This window comes from Sebastes umbrosus, chromosome 10 (genome assembly GCF_015220745.1).
Source record: "Sebastes umbrosus isolate fSebUmb1 chromosome 10, fSebUmb1.pri, whole genome shotgun sequence".
In the NCBI taxonomy this organism is placed as follows: domain Eukaryota; kingdom Metazoa; phylum Chordata; class Actinopteri; order Perciformes; family Sebastidae; genus Sebastes; species Sebastes umbrosus.
The window spans coordinates 30,201,954-30,218,188 of record NC_051278.1 but is presented as its reverse complement, the minus strand read 5'-3'; the positions used below and the strand labels follow the sequence as shown (position 1 = coordinate 30,218,188).

At 41.0% G+C, this 16,235-nt stretch overlaps 1 protein-coding gene and 1 long non-coding RNA gene across 5 annotated transcripts in view; one reads left to right on the top strand and one right to left on the bottom strand.

Annotated features, from left to right (window-relative positions):
- LOC119495861 (spectrin beta chain, non-erythrocytic 1-like) overlaps positions 1-16,235 on the bottom strand; it is a 152,700-nt gene that overhangs the window by 51,837 nt on the left and 84,628 nt on the right. For all 4 annotated transcript variants that reach the window (XM_037782753.1, XM_037782754.1, XM_037782751.1 and 1 more), the window contains 3 exons: positions 12,313-12,464; positions 3,895-4,068; positions 319-410 (listed from right to left, as the gene is read on the bottom strand). In XM_037782753.1, coding sequence (XP_037638681.1) covers positions 319-410; positions 3,895-4,068; positions 12,313-12,464 — 418 coding nt within the window. The remainder of the gene's footprint in view (positions 1-318; positions 411-3,894; positions 4,069-12,312; positions 12,465-16,235) is intronic.
- Positions 442-14,481, top strand: LOC119495862. Its single transcript, XR_005208583.1, has 4 exons — positions 442-705; positions 3,150-3,153; positions 7,636-7,643; positions 14,471-14,481. It is a non-coding gene; the product is annotated as an uncharacterized LOC119495862 (long non-coding RNA).

The following is a 16,235-nucleotide window of genomic DNA, read 5'->3' as shown; positions in this document are numbered from 1 at the left end:
GGACCAACGCTACTGGAAACGGTATTTAACGACGCACTCTTCGTCTTTTCCATATCACATCGCAATAATTTAGCGATGTCAGTAAAACTAAACTAACGGGACCGTCACTGAGGGACTGTTGGACGTTACTTTGCACAGCAAACACAACTAAAGCTTTTAAAGATTCTGGTTAATGGTGGAAAGATAAAGGCTGCAATTTGTTACTTCAAGGTGAGGAACAGGAGGCAACAGGGCTGATGGGAAATGTAGTCCGAACTTTGGAGAGGCACTAACAATAAAACCTGAAACTGATGTTTAAACTCGTGTGTGGACTCTCACCCTGCCGTCTTCATCTGACACCAGAGCAGCAGAGCATCTTTAGCCGACTTCTTCTCCTTGTTGTCCTCCGTCTCCACGCTGATGTCCTGGATCTGAGACACACAAACACACACACAGACAGACAGAGTTAAAACCGATGTAACGGACTTTTAGCGAGAAAGACAGCCGCAAAATCTTTCCATCAGATAAATTTGAAATTCATTTACAAACTGAAAAGTTAGATTTTGTTTGTGATTGTCTTGTTTAAGACAATTAAAGGCAGGGTTGGTAATGTTGACAAACCAGCAAGAGTACATTAGATTTTGGAAAAATGATCCAACCTAAAAACCCGGGGCAGTGTTGCCAACTCTTTTCCAGTGAAAGTAGTTAGCAGCACTACCTCCAAAAGTCCAAGTCGGCAACACTGACAGTCCGTCCCTTCAGGCCTCCCTCCAAAGACAACTAATATAACAAAACATGTTTTTAAAATCTTTACCAACCCTACCTTTAACTTGACTTTATTCAACGTTTGACGGTTGATTTAAATGCATTCATGCAGCACTTTGAATTAAATCAGTTTTTACCTCATTACTGAAAAGACATTTATAAAGGCAACTGGATAAATGACACCACAGCCTGGAGAGGAGGAAACAACGCTAAAGAAAACCACTAGAATCAGTTCACTTTACGTTACACAATTTGAATATTTCATGTCATCACCGACAAAGTAATAACCATAATCAAATGTAGGGAATAACAGATTCATTTAACAGCAATAAATTGTGCATTAAGTATTCATCATACATAAATCCCTGCTGCGGTTGGATGATTGGTTTGTGTTTGATATTTCCCCCCCCAAAAAAAAAAACACACACTTGCATTGCTGTAAAAAGATTAGGAGTATAAACAGACATCATGGCATCCAAAAACTAAATCAATGACTGAACATTTCCCAAGTTGTTGCTTTTTAAAGTCTTTCACTCATGCATGTGTGATCCATCTAGAGTGATGTCCACCACTGACATGTGTCCCCTGCCTGCACAAACGTCCTCACTGACACTCTCATTCCTCTGAATTCACATACAAAAAACACACATCATCTCATTTTCTAAAGATGTCCTCACTGTCCATACATGTGCAGACTTTCTAAACATGTCCTCACTGTCCAAAAATGTCCTGATTTTCTGAAGATGTCCTCACTGTCCAAAAATGTCCATACTTCATAAAAAATATCCTCAGTTTCTAAACATGTGCACACTTCCCAAAGATGTCCTCAGTGTCCAAAAATGTCCTGATTTTCAAAAGGTGACCTCACTGTCAAAAAATGTCCATACCAAAAAAAATATCATCAGTTTTCCAAATCTGTGCACACTTTCTTCACATGTCCTCATTGTCCAAAAATGTCCTAACTTTCCAAACGTGCACACTTTCTAAAGATGTCCTAATTTTCCAAACGTGCACACTTTCTAAAGATGTCCTAATTTTCCAAACGTGCACAGTCCAAAAATGTCCATACTTTATAAAAAAAAAATAACCTCACTTTCCAAACATGTTACAAGTAAAAATCTGCTTACTTTATAAAAACACCTCAAACGGCGTCATATCTTAGAATCTCAGAATACATTTTTTTTTTTTTAAATGGCAATGCTTTCTAAAAGTCCTAAAATAATATCTGCTCTTTCCAAACACGTCCACATCTTCTTAAACTGTCCTCCCTGTCCAAACATGTCCCTGCTTTCTAAAAAATATCCTCACATTCAGGAAAGACCCTTAATTTCCAAACTGTCTTCAAACCTAATATAAGAAAGTACGAGACACCTCACCTTCATTGACGGACATACATCAGTTTCAGCCTGACAGAAGCGTGAGCCACATCTGAGCCACAAATCAGCAACATCATCAACACCATCAAAGCATACATGACACGCCCACACACACACACACACACACACACACACACACACACACACACACACACACACACACACACACACACACACACACACACACACACACACACACACACACACACACACACACACACACACAGGTCCTGCTGTCAATCTGCCCTCGGCTCCATTTCACCCGCTGCAGGATTTAAAACCACTAAAAAGAGTTTTTTAATCCTCACGGCTTATAAAAGCTAAATCCTTTTCACCCAACTGTTCACTGTCCCTGATGATGACATCATCACCCGAGTGACAAGACAACCAGATCGCCATACAGTAAAAATAACGAGTGTTTTTCTGACTGGTATTTCAGTGTGTTTCACTGAAAGAATGCGTTTGAAGCAGATAAAGAAAAAAAGCTCAGGGACGTGACAAAGCGAAGGAGCAGCTGAACAGTCTTCTCACTTTAAAAAAGACATTTGAAATGTCCAAATAACAGTAAAATATAAAGTCATTAAATGGAACTAATCTTTCAGTACGTGATTAAAGATGTCACATTTTCAGGATTATGAGGGATTTAACATTACACCGACTGCTTGCATATCTGCAGAAATAATAAGGAACTTTATCTTTTAATTACAAATATAAGTGATGATTAATTTTATGCTTTATGATTAACATCTTAACACACTCGACACAGTGTTGCCAATTTATTAGGTACAGCTGATAAACGTTAAATAGTCATTTTGTTGTCATTTTGTTTGACCTTATACTAAAAGGTGTTTCTATTATTTTGTCCAACCCCATTTATGTCAATGAGGCTGCCAGAAACAACTAGCTGAATAAACTGTTGGCTGACCCTCACTCTGTTGATATAAACATTTTCAGCACAGTATATCAAACTGATTATATTTGTGCTATTTTGCATCCCCTTTGAGCAAGCAACTTGAGATGGAGTATGAGGGCCGTACATGAGAGGCCTACTGCTCTGATATGAATATACTGAAGTTGTCCACATGGATTTTTTATTACTTTTGGGATCCAAAATAGCAATGCAGCCCATTATATCAAAATGGAATCCGATGGCCCAGATGAGGCCACACTATCAGGATCTCAGCTGACCAAACTGAACTAATTTATCCCATTTTGGGATGCAAAATAAGTAAATTGACCCCGTACTCCTTTAACTTCTTTTGGTATAAGGAATAGATGCTGTCCAGAGTATAAGGATCCAAATGGCACGCATAATGACATGTTCAGTTGAGAACATGTTACAAAATGTGTAAAACGTATTTGGGGATGCAAATTAAAACAGTGACCAATTCACTATAAGCAAATGACTCAGGTGGGACACACAGATATCACAGTTTGTGACATTCTGTTATTTGGATGTTAAAAGTAATGCCACATTTTAGATGTTTAACATGACTGGGATGCAAAATAGTAACAGCAAACCATTAACTACAGCCGAGAGGACGCCCAAAGTAGTGAAGTAGTGAACTTAATTAGAATACTAGAATGGCCTAGATAGGGCCCAGACCGACTCCATTTGCTCGACTCATTTATGGATACAAAATGGCACAATGCCCTGTCACTTGAAAACGGAAGGTGAAGGACCAAATCACCCACATCATCATCCAATTTCAGCAGATGTCACCGAGTGCATTTACCTCATCTCGTGATGCAAACTGGCGCGGCTGCCTCTTACCTGGAAGCGGAGGATGATGGTCCAGATGAGCCCCAGGGTGAGGCGGTGGTTTCCGTCTACGATGTCGTGGGAGCCCATGTTCTCCAGGTGAACCCTCTGCTCCTTCAGGAACTGCAGAGCCTTGTCCACGTTCTCCAGACAATGGATCCTCATCCGGCCCTTGGTGGGTTTGGGCTGAAAAAAAAAAAAACACATCATGGATTATTTAAAACCTTCAAAAACAAGGAACCGTGAACTGCTGCCTGCTGCCAAACGAAGATGAAGACGAAGATGAAGATGAAGATGAAGATGAAGAAAATCAATAGCAGATTTTGTTTTGACAGTGTTCTTTGCTGAGTTGGTTTTATTATGCAAGAGAACAACTTTTACTAAACAATATTATCAAACTACTGTATAATCTCAGTAGAAACATCCAAAAACAGGAAAACAGCTGTTAATAGTTATAGGAATAAAAATATTAGCTCACATTTATCTAGTTTACATGTATGTTTGGCAAAACTACGGCCATGAACCAAATGTTGCTGCTCATTGATTCAGAAACAAAAAGATGTTTAGTTGCACAAGCAAGGACCAGAACAGCTGTGTGATCTGAAGAACTGGGAAGTGAAAACCAACTTCTTCTGTAATGTACTCTGTACATGCTGTGATGAGTTTTACATTAAATGACTCAAAAAACAAACAACGGTTTACAGATTATCAAACCTGGAATGATTGTTGAATATTTATATTCAGGGCCCGAGCACCGACAACGTTGGGCCAGCGAAGGCCCTATTGAAACTGTAGGAATTCTTCTTTTTATTTTTCACAAAAAACATTCTTGAAAAGTTGTTAAACTTGGCACACTTATCAGACGCGGTGAAAAATTAGATATTTTAAGGGTCTCGGGCTTGGGTGTTGCAAAATGACTCACTAGCGCCCCCTACAAAGTTGGAAAAATTGCGCCCCTCGTTCTGGTTTCACCTACATGTATGAAATTTGGAAGGCAGATGTAACATGTGGAGAAGCACAAAAAAAGCCTCTTGTAGGTATACCGAAAAACCCAACAGGAAGTCATTTTGAATTCAATGTGCGTTTTTTGCCCATTTTTGGCATTTTATAGGCCGTGTACTTTAACAAACTCCTCCTGCAGATTTAATCAGATCGACTTGAAATTTGGTCAGGACCATCTTAAGACCTTAAGGATGAAAAGCTATTCAAATGGTGAGTTTTCACTCAACGACCTGACCGTGGTGGGCGGCCGTTTTGAGCCATTCACCATGAAACAGGAAGTTGTTGTAACTCCACTGTACATAATCCAAGAGTTCCGGGTTCATTGGAATCGGCGTCCCGCCAGTACCCCGACCCGCCAGAAGATGCGAGGGCCCGTTCATCGCTGCTTGCACCTTTAAATTTAAAATATTATTGTCCACATCTACAACCACCACTCCTTCAGAGAGCCCATCACAGTCAGACAAAACAACCTCTTATAAACCTTATATTACAGTTATTGACAGGCTCTGTGAATTTCAATTCTACAGTACAAACTCACTGGATATTAGCAGTTTGACCGCTGTAATAAATGAAGTGAAATAAAGGAATCTTTATTGGTCTTATCTAATAAATCATATTGAGAGATTTAGTTTTGGAAAAAAAGCTGTGAAGGTGAGATAACTGGTGTCCACAAACAAATACAGAAAGAAGATGGAAATGGTACTGTGATAACAGACAGGACGTGTTGGCATCACTTCAGAGTGTCTGTGAGGTTTTCCAGCTGACAGAATGAAATATGATGAATGAAGAGGAGTCAGATATTATTATTATTACTATGTCGCTATGATAACCTGCTTTACTGCAGAGCTCCAGTCCTGCATCAGACAGGTCTGACAGCTCTGCAGTTACACAACAAACAACCAGTAAACAACAACAGAAAATCCACCGTGGGTGAGAGAGAGGAGTACTACCAGGGTTTTTTAGGTAGAACGGAAATTAAAGCTGCAGTAAGCAGAATATTTTTTGCATCATCGGGCAAAAATTCCCAAATAACCTTTCAGCATATTGCAATTCAAGTGTTCTGAGCGATAACTACACTTCTTCACCTCCTCATGGCTCTGTGACGGGAGACTTTGGCCAATCACAGGTCATATCAGAGAGAGAGAGAGCGCTCCTATTGGCTGTTCATTCAAAGGAGGCAGCTGTCAATGACATACAAACTCCGATCAAACGGCCAAACTAGGCAGCGCTGATCAAATATGAATCAACATTATGTTACTGTAATGCCTATTTCTCTCCTCAAATGCTGTCAGAAAGATATTGTAGTGTACTGTTTAGCTGTAAAATGAGAAAGCTTGCTCCGGCGGGTGGGCGGTGCTTGGTATTTCCTGAACAGATCAAAGAGGTGGATCGTTTTATCTTACTCTTAGTGCTTGGCTTAAATTCTATTCTTTTGTTGTATACAGAGTTTATTATATCCATACTGTTATATGAAAGAGCTGCAATATCTTTTTTAAAAAGTCCATCTGTGTTTGAACCAGCCTCTGTATTATGTCTGAGTGATACGTGGAGGATTAAAGTAACAGGATGTTCTGGAGGAGCGGAGCGCTGATGCAATTAACACGGATCTAATAACAATGACACACAAGTCCATCTGGTCAATATCTACCTGTAAACTGAAGGAAAGGTGTGACCAGCTGGTGATTATCAAACTAACTTCAGCCTTCTCTTTGACTGCTTCCTCTCCTCTTCCTCTGCCGTGCATCCTCGCCTGAATATGACTGATGAAGAAGTTTGATAAAAAGGGTATTTTGAAAGACTTGAGGAGTTTTCTCAAAATTTTGTAAAAGATGATGGTAATATTTTATACATTCAGCAGCTCGTAAAGTTTTATACATATTTTTTAAACAATTTCTTCTGAAGTTAGTGGACACAGTCTTTATTTCAGGTGAGGCTCTGTTACAAACTGCTGTCAGAAAATATTCTCTTTTGTTGTACTTTTTAATTATCATAATCATGGTTTTTTTTGTCTTGATGTCTGTCTGTTTTAAATGACTTTACATCTCGCAGGTGGTCTACGGTTGAAAATGATTCCTTTGGATGACACCGTCATGTTTAGGGTGATGCTGTTTGAATATATAAATAAAACTAAACGCCGTAATAATAAATAACTACAATCAAATAAATGTCTGAGCTGTCAGAGCGGCGATGTTACATCCTGCAGGCCGTCCACACCACATGTCCTCTGTCCAACACTGACCATCCGAAACTACAACCAGGACTCCGTCCAACAATAACACGGCTGTCTTTGCTTTTCCTCACACAGACACATAAACACCGCCCGGCCAAAAGTCACTCAGTGATCCAGGCATCTGGACTCAAACCAGGGGGATTTTGGACTGTTGTCTGCTGGAGTCACAGATCCAACAAACCCACGCAGAGATTCAGAGATCAGCACGTTATTCCATAGAAGCAAACAATAATCGATTAACATCCACCGTTTGTAAAATGAACCCAAAGGCTGATGATATTCTATATTATTCTCATTATCAACAAACCCCATGATAAAAAAACTAAAATGTATCTTCTTCCTCTGTGCCATAGAGCTCCGTTGTCGTAACCCTGCACGGCAGCTGGATTCTCGCAAGATCTCGCGAAAATTGTGGGATCAAATGTCACACGAAAATCCATCTCTTCAGGCTCCGAGTAATCCGTTTGTGTCCGGCTCGCCAAATCACGGGCCGATCAGCATCCTGTGAGGAGCTGCTGCAGCTACGGGCGTGGTTTAGGTGTGCGAGACCATATCGTGTGAGACGACATGGAGAGGTGACTGTTCGTTCTAAACAACGATGCCGGCTCATGAAGAGGTTATCATAGATGCTGCAATAGCATCAGTTATATCAGAACTAGGGCTGTCAATCGATCGCATGATTGTCCATAGTTAAACGTGATTAATCGCAAATTAATCCCACATTTTGTATCTGTTCAAAATGTACCTTAAAGGGCGATTTTTCAAGTATTTAATACTCTTATCAACATGGGAGTGGATAAATATGCTTGCTTTATGCAAACGTCATGGTTGGGCTTAAAATAAGTATGTAAACTAAGTAAAATACGCAAGGAAACAACTACGAAAAAACACCAACAGAAATGATGAACTGGAATATTCCTTTAAATCCTGCGTCTGCAGTTTGGAAAACAGACGCTCGCTCTCAGATTCTTCTGCTGCTCCTGGAGGCGTTTTGGCTCCATGTAAACCCTCAAAGTTACTCAATGACTTCTTTCACAACTCTTACAGCCCCCCCACACTGTCTCCCACTGTTATTCCCTCCATCCATCCTGCTCACCACTTCACTATCACTCTGCTTCACTGCTATCCTTTTTCCTCTCTTTCTCTCTCCATTTCCACACATTATTCCTCTCTCTTTTCTCTCTCTCTCCTGACGTCCTCCTCCATGAGCAAACAAAATGCCACAGATTCTCTGGCTGTCTATACGCCGCCAAACAAACAACCAAAAACAACAGCTGTAACACAATGAAATAAAGTATACCATAAATGTGAGATAACTCAGAAAATAGAGTGCATTCTAATTCCTGGCTGACTGTGCGGCTGTTTTCTCTCTCTGTGTGTTTGACAGGTTGTGAAAAGGCCGGATGACAGCAGAGAGCTCAGAGAGAGAAGAGAGCTAAGGAGAGACGGCCAAGAAGAAAAAGAAAAACGAAGAAAAAGAAGAAGAGGGGAGTTTGGCTCGTAGCGCTGGAAGTCACAAGGCGGGGGGTGAAATTGGGACCGTCTGAGCGAGTTTAAATGTCTTTGAGTTAGACAGCAAGAAAAACAGCCTGAATCCGTGTGTGTGTGTGTGTCTGTGTGTGTGTGTGTGTGTGTGTGTGTGTGTGAGGATACATTTGGACAGGGTTTCTGCAGAGTTCACCAAGTTGAATTTAAGACTGTTTTAGACATTTTTAATAGCCCGTAAAATAACATTTTATGCGATCATGATGATGGATGGATGATAGAAAACCAGTAGGGACGACGTGACCCAGACTTATTTATTAGATCACATTTTTCAGTGCTTCTCCAGCAGTATATAACAAGAATCCCTAGTAATCTTAATTAATAGGGTTGTCAAATTTAACGCGATAATAATGCCAATAATTTGTTTCAACACCAATAATTCCTTTAATATGAAACTAAAAAAAACAAGGAATCCATCGGTACCAACCATGTCGTACTAGCTTGTCGCGAAGGAGGCTAAATAACACTCTGAACGTATGCTAAACTTTGGCGAGGAAAAACTGTCATGGCCATTTTCATAGGGGTCCCATAATGTGAATGAAAATGGGTTCTATGGGTACCCACGAGTCTCCCCTTTACAGACATGCCCACTTTATGATAATCACATGCAGTTTGGGGCAAGTCATAGTCAAGTCAGCACACTGACACACTGACAGCTGTTGTTGCCTGTTGGGCTGCAGTTTGCCATGTTATGATTTGAGCATATTGTTTTATGCTAAATGCAGTACCTGTGAGGGTTTCTGGACAATATCTGTTATTGTTTTGTGTTGTTAATTGATTTCCAAAATTAACTGTATACATACATTTGCATAAAGCAGCATAATGGTCTGCATTCATCAACATGCATGTTATTAAGAGAATTAAATACTTGACAAATCTCCCTTTAAGGTACATTTTGAACAGATAAAAACGTGCGATTAATTAATCGTGATTCAATATTTTAATCAACTGACAGCCCTACTAATTAGTCAATCGACGTGACATAGCGGCAGAAAGCTGATGGATGGATTAACCAGTTAAAAAGTTGTGAATTCTAGGACGAGCTCCCTATAGCTGCTGTAGCTGCAGTAGTGACCGTGTTTGACTGAAACTCCACAAAAAATAATTGAACGGCCTCCTGCAGCACAATCCACCGTCACGACAATCCTACTTTCAGTTCAGTTTAGAGGTCTCCTGACATACAGAAATATTTTATAAGTAACATTACAGCCTACGGCAGCCAAGAAACTTTTTAATGCCTTCTAGATGCTTTTTTTTTTTTGAGGAAACAAAATGCTTCAATGCTTTTTAACATTTTTCAAGAGCTGCAGTCACCCTGGTATAGGAAGACAGATAGGAAAGACAAAGCTCAGCCAGTCCAACAGTAATTTATTCCTGTTGCCATGGTGATGGCGTAGTAGCGCAGGATGGAAACCTGCACTGCTCCGCAGCGCAAGCTAGACTAGAGATGCCAGACACACGCCACCCGACGGCATTACCGACCGGTGGCGTCGGTAATGCCGGTCTGGGCTGGGCCGTTCATGAGTTCTCTTCGTTTTGAATTACCGGTATGTTTTATGGTTGCGATGTTGCTCGAGGAGGAGTACAGGGCGCAGTTTGACACATATACGCACACAGAGACAGATCTGCTAAATGTCAGGTGCACCGGTGAGCCCAATGAAAATACAGTATTAAGTCGCACTCGACAGATTTTTGGTCACATACTGTATGCATCCAAAATGGTCGTATTGTGGAGCCCTGGTCTGAGTCCCGCTCCTCTTGACTGTTAAATATGCAGGTTGTACAACAAGCTGGCAACCACTTGTTGTGAAGTGAATGCAATGGAACGGGGAAGTGCTACATCTAGTGGCTGAATGTTATCAATGTTATCAATAGCGCCTTAAATGCATCTGAATCTACAAACAGCTCAATCATAAACGTATTGTTGGTCAAAGGCAGACTGCTGTAGCTTTGGCTGATTCATTAAATATTCCATCATTACACATTATACATTTGGAAAGTTAGTAGACAAATAAGGCCAAATCAACAACAACACAAGTGTAAAAGTAGAATGAGTTCAACCACTGAGGATCTGATCCTGCTGTATGTCAGACCATCAGACACGTTTTAATTCAATCTCAGATTTATCCACTTATTAAACCACCTAACAGGAAGTAAACATGAAGGTTAATGAACATGAATGGGCATGTTTATTATCCACCACACCGTAAAAACCATGAATTCTAATTAATGTAATCCTTTATTAGACAAAATACAGAACACTGCTGCCTATGTTCTATTGTCTGAAAGCCGAAGAGATGACCAGACTTCAGGCTGTGACTTTAATTCCTTAATGTTAAATGTTTTATATGTTTACTTGTTGCAGTGAAAGGTGTTCATCCACCAGGGTCTGTTTGGTTGACACTCCCGTCGAATTTCCTTAGAGTTTGGGTCGATCACCCTGTTGTTGGTGAGTTCATTTTTATCAATCGTTGGAGCATGACAGCTCGCCATGAACATCCGCTGCTTTGCTAGCTCTCTGTGACTAGAATGCTTTTGTCCACCAGGCCTGCATCCATAATCTCCTTCACTTTTTAACAAAGGCGTGTGATATCCTCGGAATATTAAACATTATCAATCCATCTTTTCTGCGGTTGGTGCAGTTTACTGCACAACAACTTCTTGTCATCTCTGCCCTGGAGCTTGTCTCTGTTATCCCTCACTAACTTGCTAGAGAGCTATAAGCTATAACATACAGTAACTAAGTTATGATCCACCACAACTGAATAAACAGAGTAGTGTTTTATTAGTGGTACATCTATTTTCCTCAGTGAACTAAACTAAATGTTAAATGGTGTTAATGGAGTTAATATAAGTTCATATAACTGAACTGCTGCCAGTTTAACAACACACACTGCGGTGTAACAGAGAGACACAGAGAGAGTTTGGTGATTCCTGGTTATTGATTGTTAGAGTCATGAAAGTCAGTGTTCAAACAACCAGATAAGCAGAGTGGGAGAGTGGAGACATCCAACAGCTGTCTGTGTGCAGCCAGGGAGGCAAGGTCACCGCTGAAGACAATAATCATATAATGGAAAAAAGGTTTTTGACTGTTTTACGCTTTAATTAATGAGACGTGTTTACTCAAAACAATGATTTTAGATGTGTCAAATGTAGATGCTGTCTGCCTATTCTATAATATGTTACAGTACACAAGCAAGAGTGCAATTCAGAGGGACTCAAAGATGGATAATTGATATGTGATGTGTATTATTTTTATCTCTTGCCCTGAAAAAAGATTATATAAAATCATTTTCATAGACTGATTTGAAATGAGAAGAATATCATCTACAACTTCAACTTTCCTCATTTATAATGTTTCCTGGTTTAATAACCGTATTCATTATTTATTTGTATGTAAGAAATTCTATTAAAATGACATTCACTTCAGCGCTATTTAGAGGGCGGAACAAGATGCTCATTTAAAATCTCTCTGTTCATATCTATCACAATTTAAATTTGTGTCATCAAGACAATATGGGCTTACCCCAACATGAGACCAACGGGTAAAATTGCCAGCAAGGACAAGAGGATTCCCTAAAATGCTGCTGTTCAGGTGTGAGGCTTCAACAACCCCCTCTGCTCCCCTTTCAGAATGAAGTGATGAAACCTACCAGTTTCTCTCCCGACAGGACCTCCAGCAGCTTGATGAGCATGCGTCCGTCTCTCAGGTCCATGTAGAGGTCGGTGATCCGACAGGAAACCCTGGATAGGTGCGAGTTCACCCATTTGACGAAGGTCTTCTTCTGCACCGCCTCACGCTCATCTGGACGAGAGAGAGACAGAGAAACCAGTGGTCAGTGGAAGAGGCAACAAAATGCAATGGGTTGGAGAACACGATGACAACTGAGGCAAAGCGCCATCCACTGAGTCAGAGCGTGAGAGGAAAAAGAAAGCTCTGGGTAGTAAGTGCAAAATTTGCGTCATTCGCGTGAGTTGAAATATATTAACTTGAGCGAGAAATTTGTGTGACGCTGGTTCACGAAAGCCTGTCGGCGTTGAGATTCTCCTCCTGACATAACTGACGTCTTGATGACATTGAATCAGAAATAGAGGAAAAAAATATTGTAACTGTCTGTGGTCACCCAGAGCTACGTTAGTACATCATATCTGTACAGACACCGGACCAAACTCTGTTTATAAATGTATGTGTATAAACCACAGACTGTCTATGGTAGAAACAACAACATCATCAGCATACTGTATTTATACCTAGATGACTTTATGTTGAGTGGCACTGGTCCATCCAAACTCCATTCAGAAAACAAGCATTTTAAAAGCTGTTTGCTTGTCGTCTTGCGGACAGACCTGACAGAGCATGAATTCAGACTTTTTTTACAAATTGGCATCATTATGTAGTTATTTCGGCATCATTTTGATCTGTTTATTGCAATCAAATCACAGCACAGTCTGTTTATTTTGGGTTCGTACCGCAGTAGTGACGTGTGGTTTGCTAGATACAGTCAGTGCATGGTGCTGTATGTGTATACAGCTTGCCGCCGGGTGACGTTATGAACCCAGAGACATGACGTCGTCTGGTTTTCTGACATATCTGGGACTTCTACAACATGTACAAAGCAGCGACAGTGGTTATTTCTTCCATGGTTGATGGCGGAAATGGAGGAAAGAAAAGTTGTTGGTATATATGGAGACAAGCCCCTTCTACCCCCGTCTGGTGCGTCTAGCGCGAATGAACACAAATGATACCGACGGTCCGACTCACTTCGGAGTACATCGAGACAAATATTCGCTTCGCTCTTGGTGTGAATGCAACATTACAGTGTCTGACAGTCCGAGCAGCAGGATTGAGTCCTGCAGGTGTGTTTGGATGTGTACGTGTTTCCTCTGAGTGTGTGTGTGTGTGTGTGTTCTCAGCATCCCATTGGCTCATTGTTCCTGGAAAGCTGGTGTGAGTGTGTTTGTATGGGAGAGGTTTCCTGTGTCTGTCAAAGCAGACTAAATCTAAACCACTGCAGTAAATATTCTCTCTCTCACACGCACACACACAGATGAACTGCAGTCTGACAGCACCCACCTGCTGTCTGCAACACAACTTAGTTTATATCCCACAGGCCCAAGGGTTATTGTTTGAGTGCGTGAGTGCGTGAGTGCGTGCGTACATGCGTGTGCGCGTGTGTGTGTACAGTATATCGGAGTGTTTCCTCAGCTGAACTCTGGCTCAGTTGCCATGACGACCCAGTCGCCGGAGGAAGTTGCACAAGGAGGAGAGGGTGTGACCCCCCCACGCTCATACACCCACACAGCTGTTGAATATGTGCGTTTTTATACTCCAGTGATTTCTGTCACTTTCTTTTCTAACCAGACACATTTACAACTCACAGCAGATTCAGACGCCGTTTCTCCTCCGTGGATTTTCAAGCGAGCAGCAGTGAGGACGGAGGTCAAATGTCACAAGTCAAAGCGGGCTGATGACACAAGCACCGACACTTCAAGCCTCCTTTCAATCTTTCACATTTCTAATCTTTCTAATCTGTAAGCTTTAGATTTATTTCTCTGTCACTGCAGGAGGTCTGTCTCCATGACCCGACACTTTCAAACGTTTACATCATCAGACAACTCGAGACAGCTGCGGAGTTGGTCATCTGAGAGTTGAAGACACTGTACTGTAAATGTGGTTTTAATTAACTCAAATGATGAATTTTAGCTGAATAGAGGTGTCCATGCTTGTTTGCTTTTTCTGGCAATTTCGTATTATTAAGGGCCGAGCCTGATACATGAGACCTCTCCGAAAAATCAGAGTTTCCCCACTAGCTGTGTACACGACTCACGAGACATGAATGTGGCATTAACATATATCTTACAGTGGCATTAAATAGCATAAATTGGACTTGTGGTTACCAGAGAACCCATTTTCATCCGCATATCTTGAGGTCAGAGGTCAAGGGACCCCTTTGAAAATGGCCATGACAGTTTTTCCTTGCCAAAATTTAGCGGAGTTATTTAGCGTTTTTCCCAACAAGCTAATATGACATGGTTGGTACCGATTGATTTTGGCGTTTTAGTTTCAGATGATATCTTCACCATAGCTTGAAAACTCAGCCCGCAACAACCTCTTGAAAACAAACAAAAATTAGCACATCGTGACACACAAGATGGACAACAGTCGGGTCAGAGTGCATAAACTGAAAATGAGACCACTGGACTCTCTCTCTCTCTCTCTCTCTCTCTCTCTCTCTCTCTCTCTCTCTCTCTCTCTCTCTCTCTCTCTCTCTCTCTCTCTCTCTCTCTCTCTCTCTCTCTCTCTCTCTCTCTCTCTCTCTCTCTCTCTCTCTCTCTCTCTCTCTCTCTCTCTCTCTCTCTCACACACACACACACACACACACACACACACACACACACACACACACGTGACAAGTGATAAGAACCCCTGAGTGTTTTATACATGCAAACAAACATTCATACAAATCCACGACCTTCAGACAGTGTGTGTTAGCTCGGAGCAGGACAATAGCATCAGTGTTCACTGGCATTCAGCAGCGTTATCACTCAGCACAAACACACTGCTGGAAATATGTGGACAAGACGTCACGGCGTCTACGATCTGTCGGTCGTCCGCAGAGAGAGAAGCAACTAGAAGGACTGAACGGAGCCAGAAACACTAAATATGCTACAGTTAGCAGTCTGAAATCCTTGACTTGTGGGTGTTGCTGATCAGTGTCGGTTAACTGCTCAGTTTACTCAGACACTTGCAGAAGTGTCAAACTTTTTTAACGGGCAGAGTTCACCCAGTTTTTGGACTCCTTCCTCACCAGAGAAACAACGCCATCGGTTGTTTGTTTAACTTAAAACCACCTGTTTGCATTTCCATAGGAAGCGGCCTCTCTCAGACGCAGAGGAAAAAGTAGAATGACGTTATTATAGTTATAGTTATAGTTGTAGCGGGCTCAGTTTTAAAGCTAGAGTGAAAATATGAAACTACAAAACCTGATAAATCCATCGGTACCGACCATGTCATACTGGCTTATCACTAGGGAGAGGAAAAACTGGCATTGCCATTTCCAAAAGGGGCCCTTGACCTCTGACCTCCAGATATATGAATGTAAATGGGTAATATGGGTACCTACGAGTTTCCACTTTACAGACATGCCCACTTTATGATAATCACATGGAGCAAGTCATAGTCCAGTCAGCACACTGACACACTGACAGCTGTTGTTGCCTGTTGGGCTGCAGTTTGCCATGTTATGATTTGAGCATATTTTTAATGCTAAATGCAGTACCTGTGAGGGTTTCTGGACAAAATGTGTCATTGTTTTGTGTTGATAATTGATTTCCAATAATAAATATATACATACATTTTCATAAAGTAACATATTTGTCCACTAACATGTTGATAAGATTCTTAAATACTTGACAAATCTCCCTTTAAGGTACATTTTGAACAGATAAAAAATGTGTGATTATTTTGGTCTATGGACAATCATGCAATAAATCAGGATTAAATATTTTAATCGATTGACAGCCCTAATCAGAATGTGTGTGGGTGTGTTATCCGTCTTCCTTTCTGAGAAGCTGT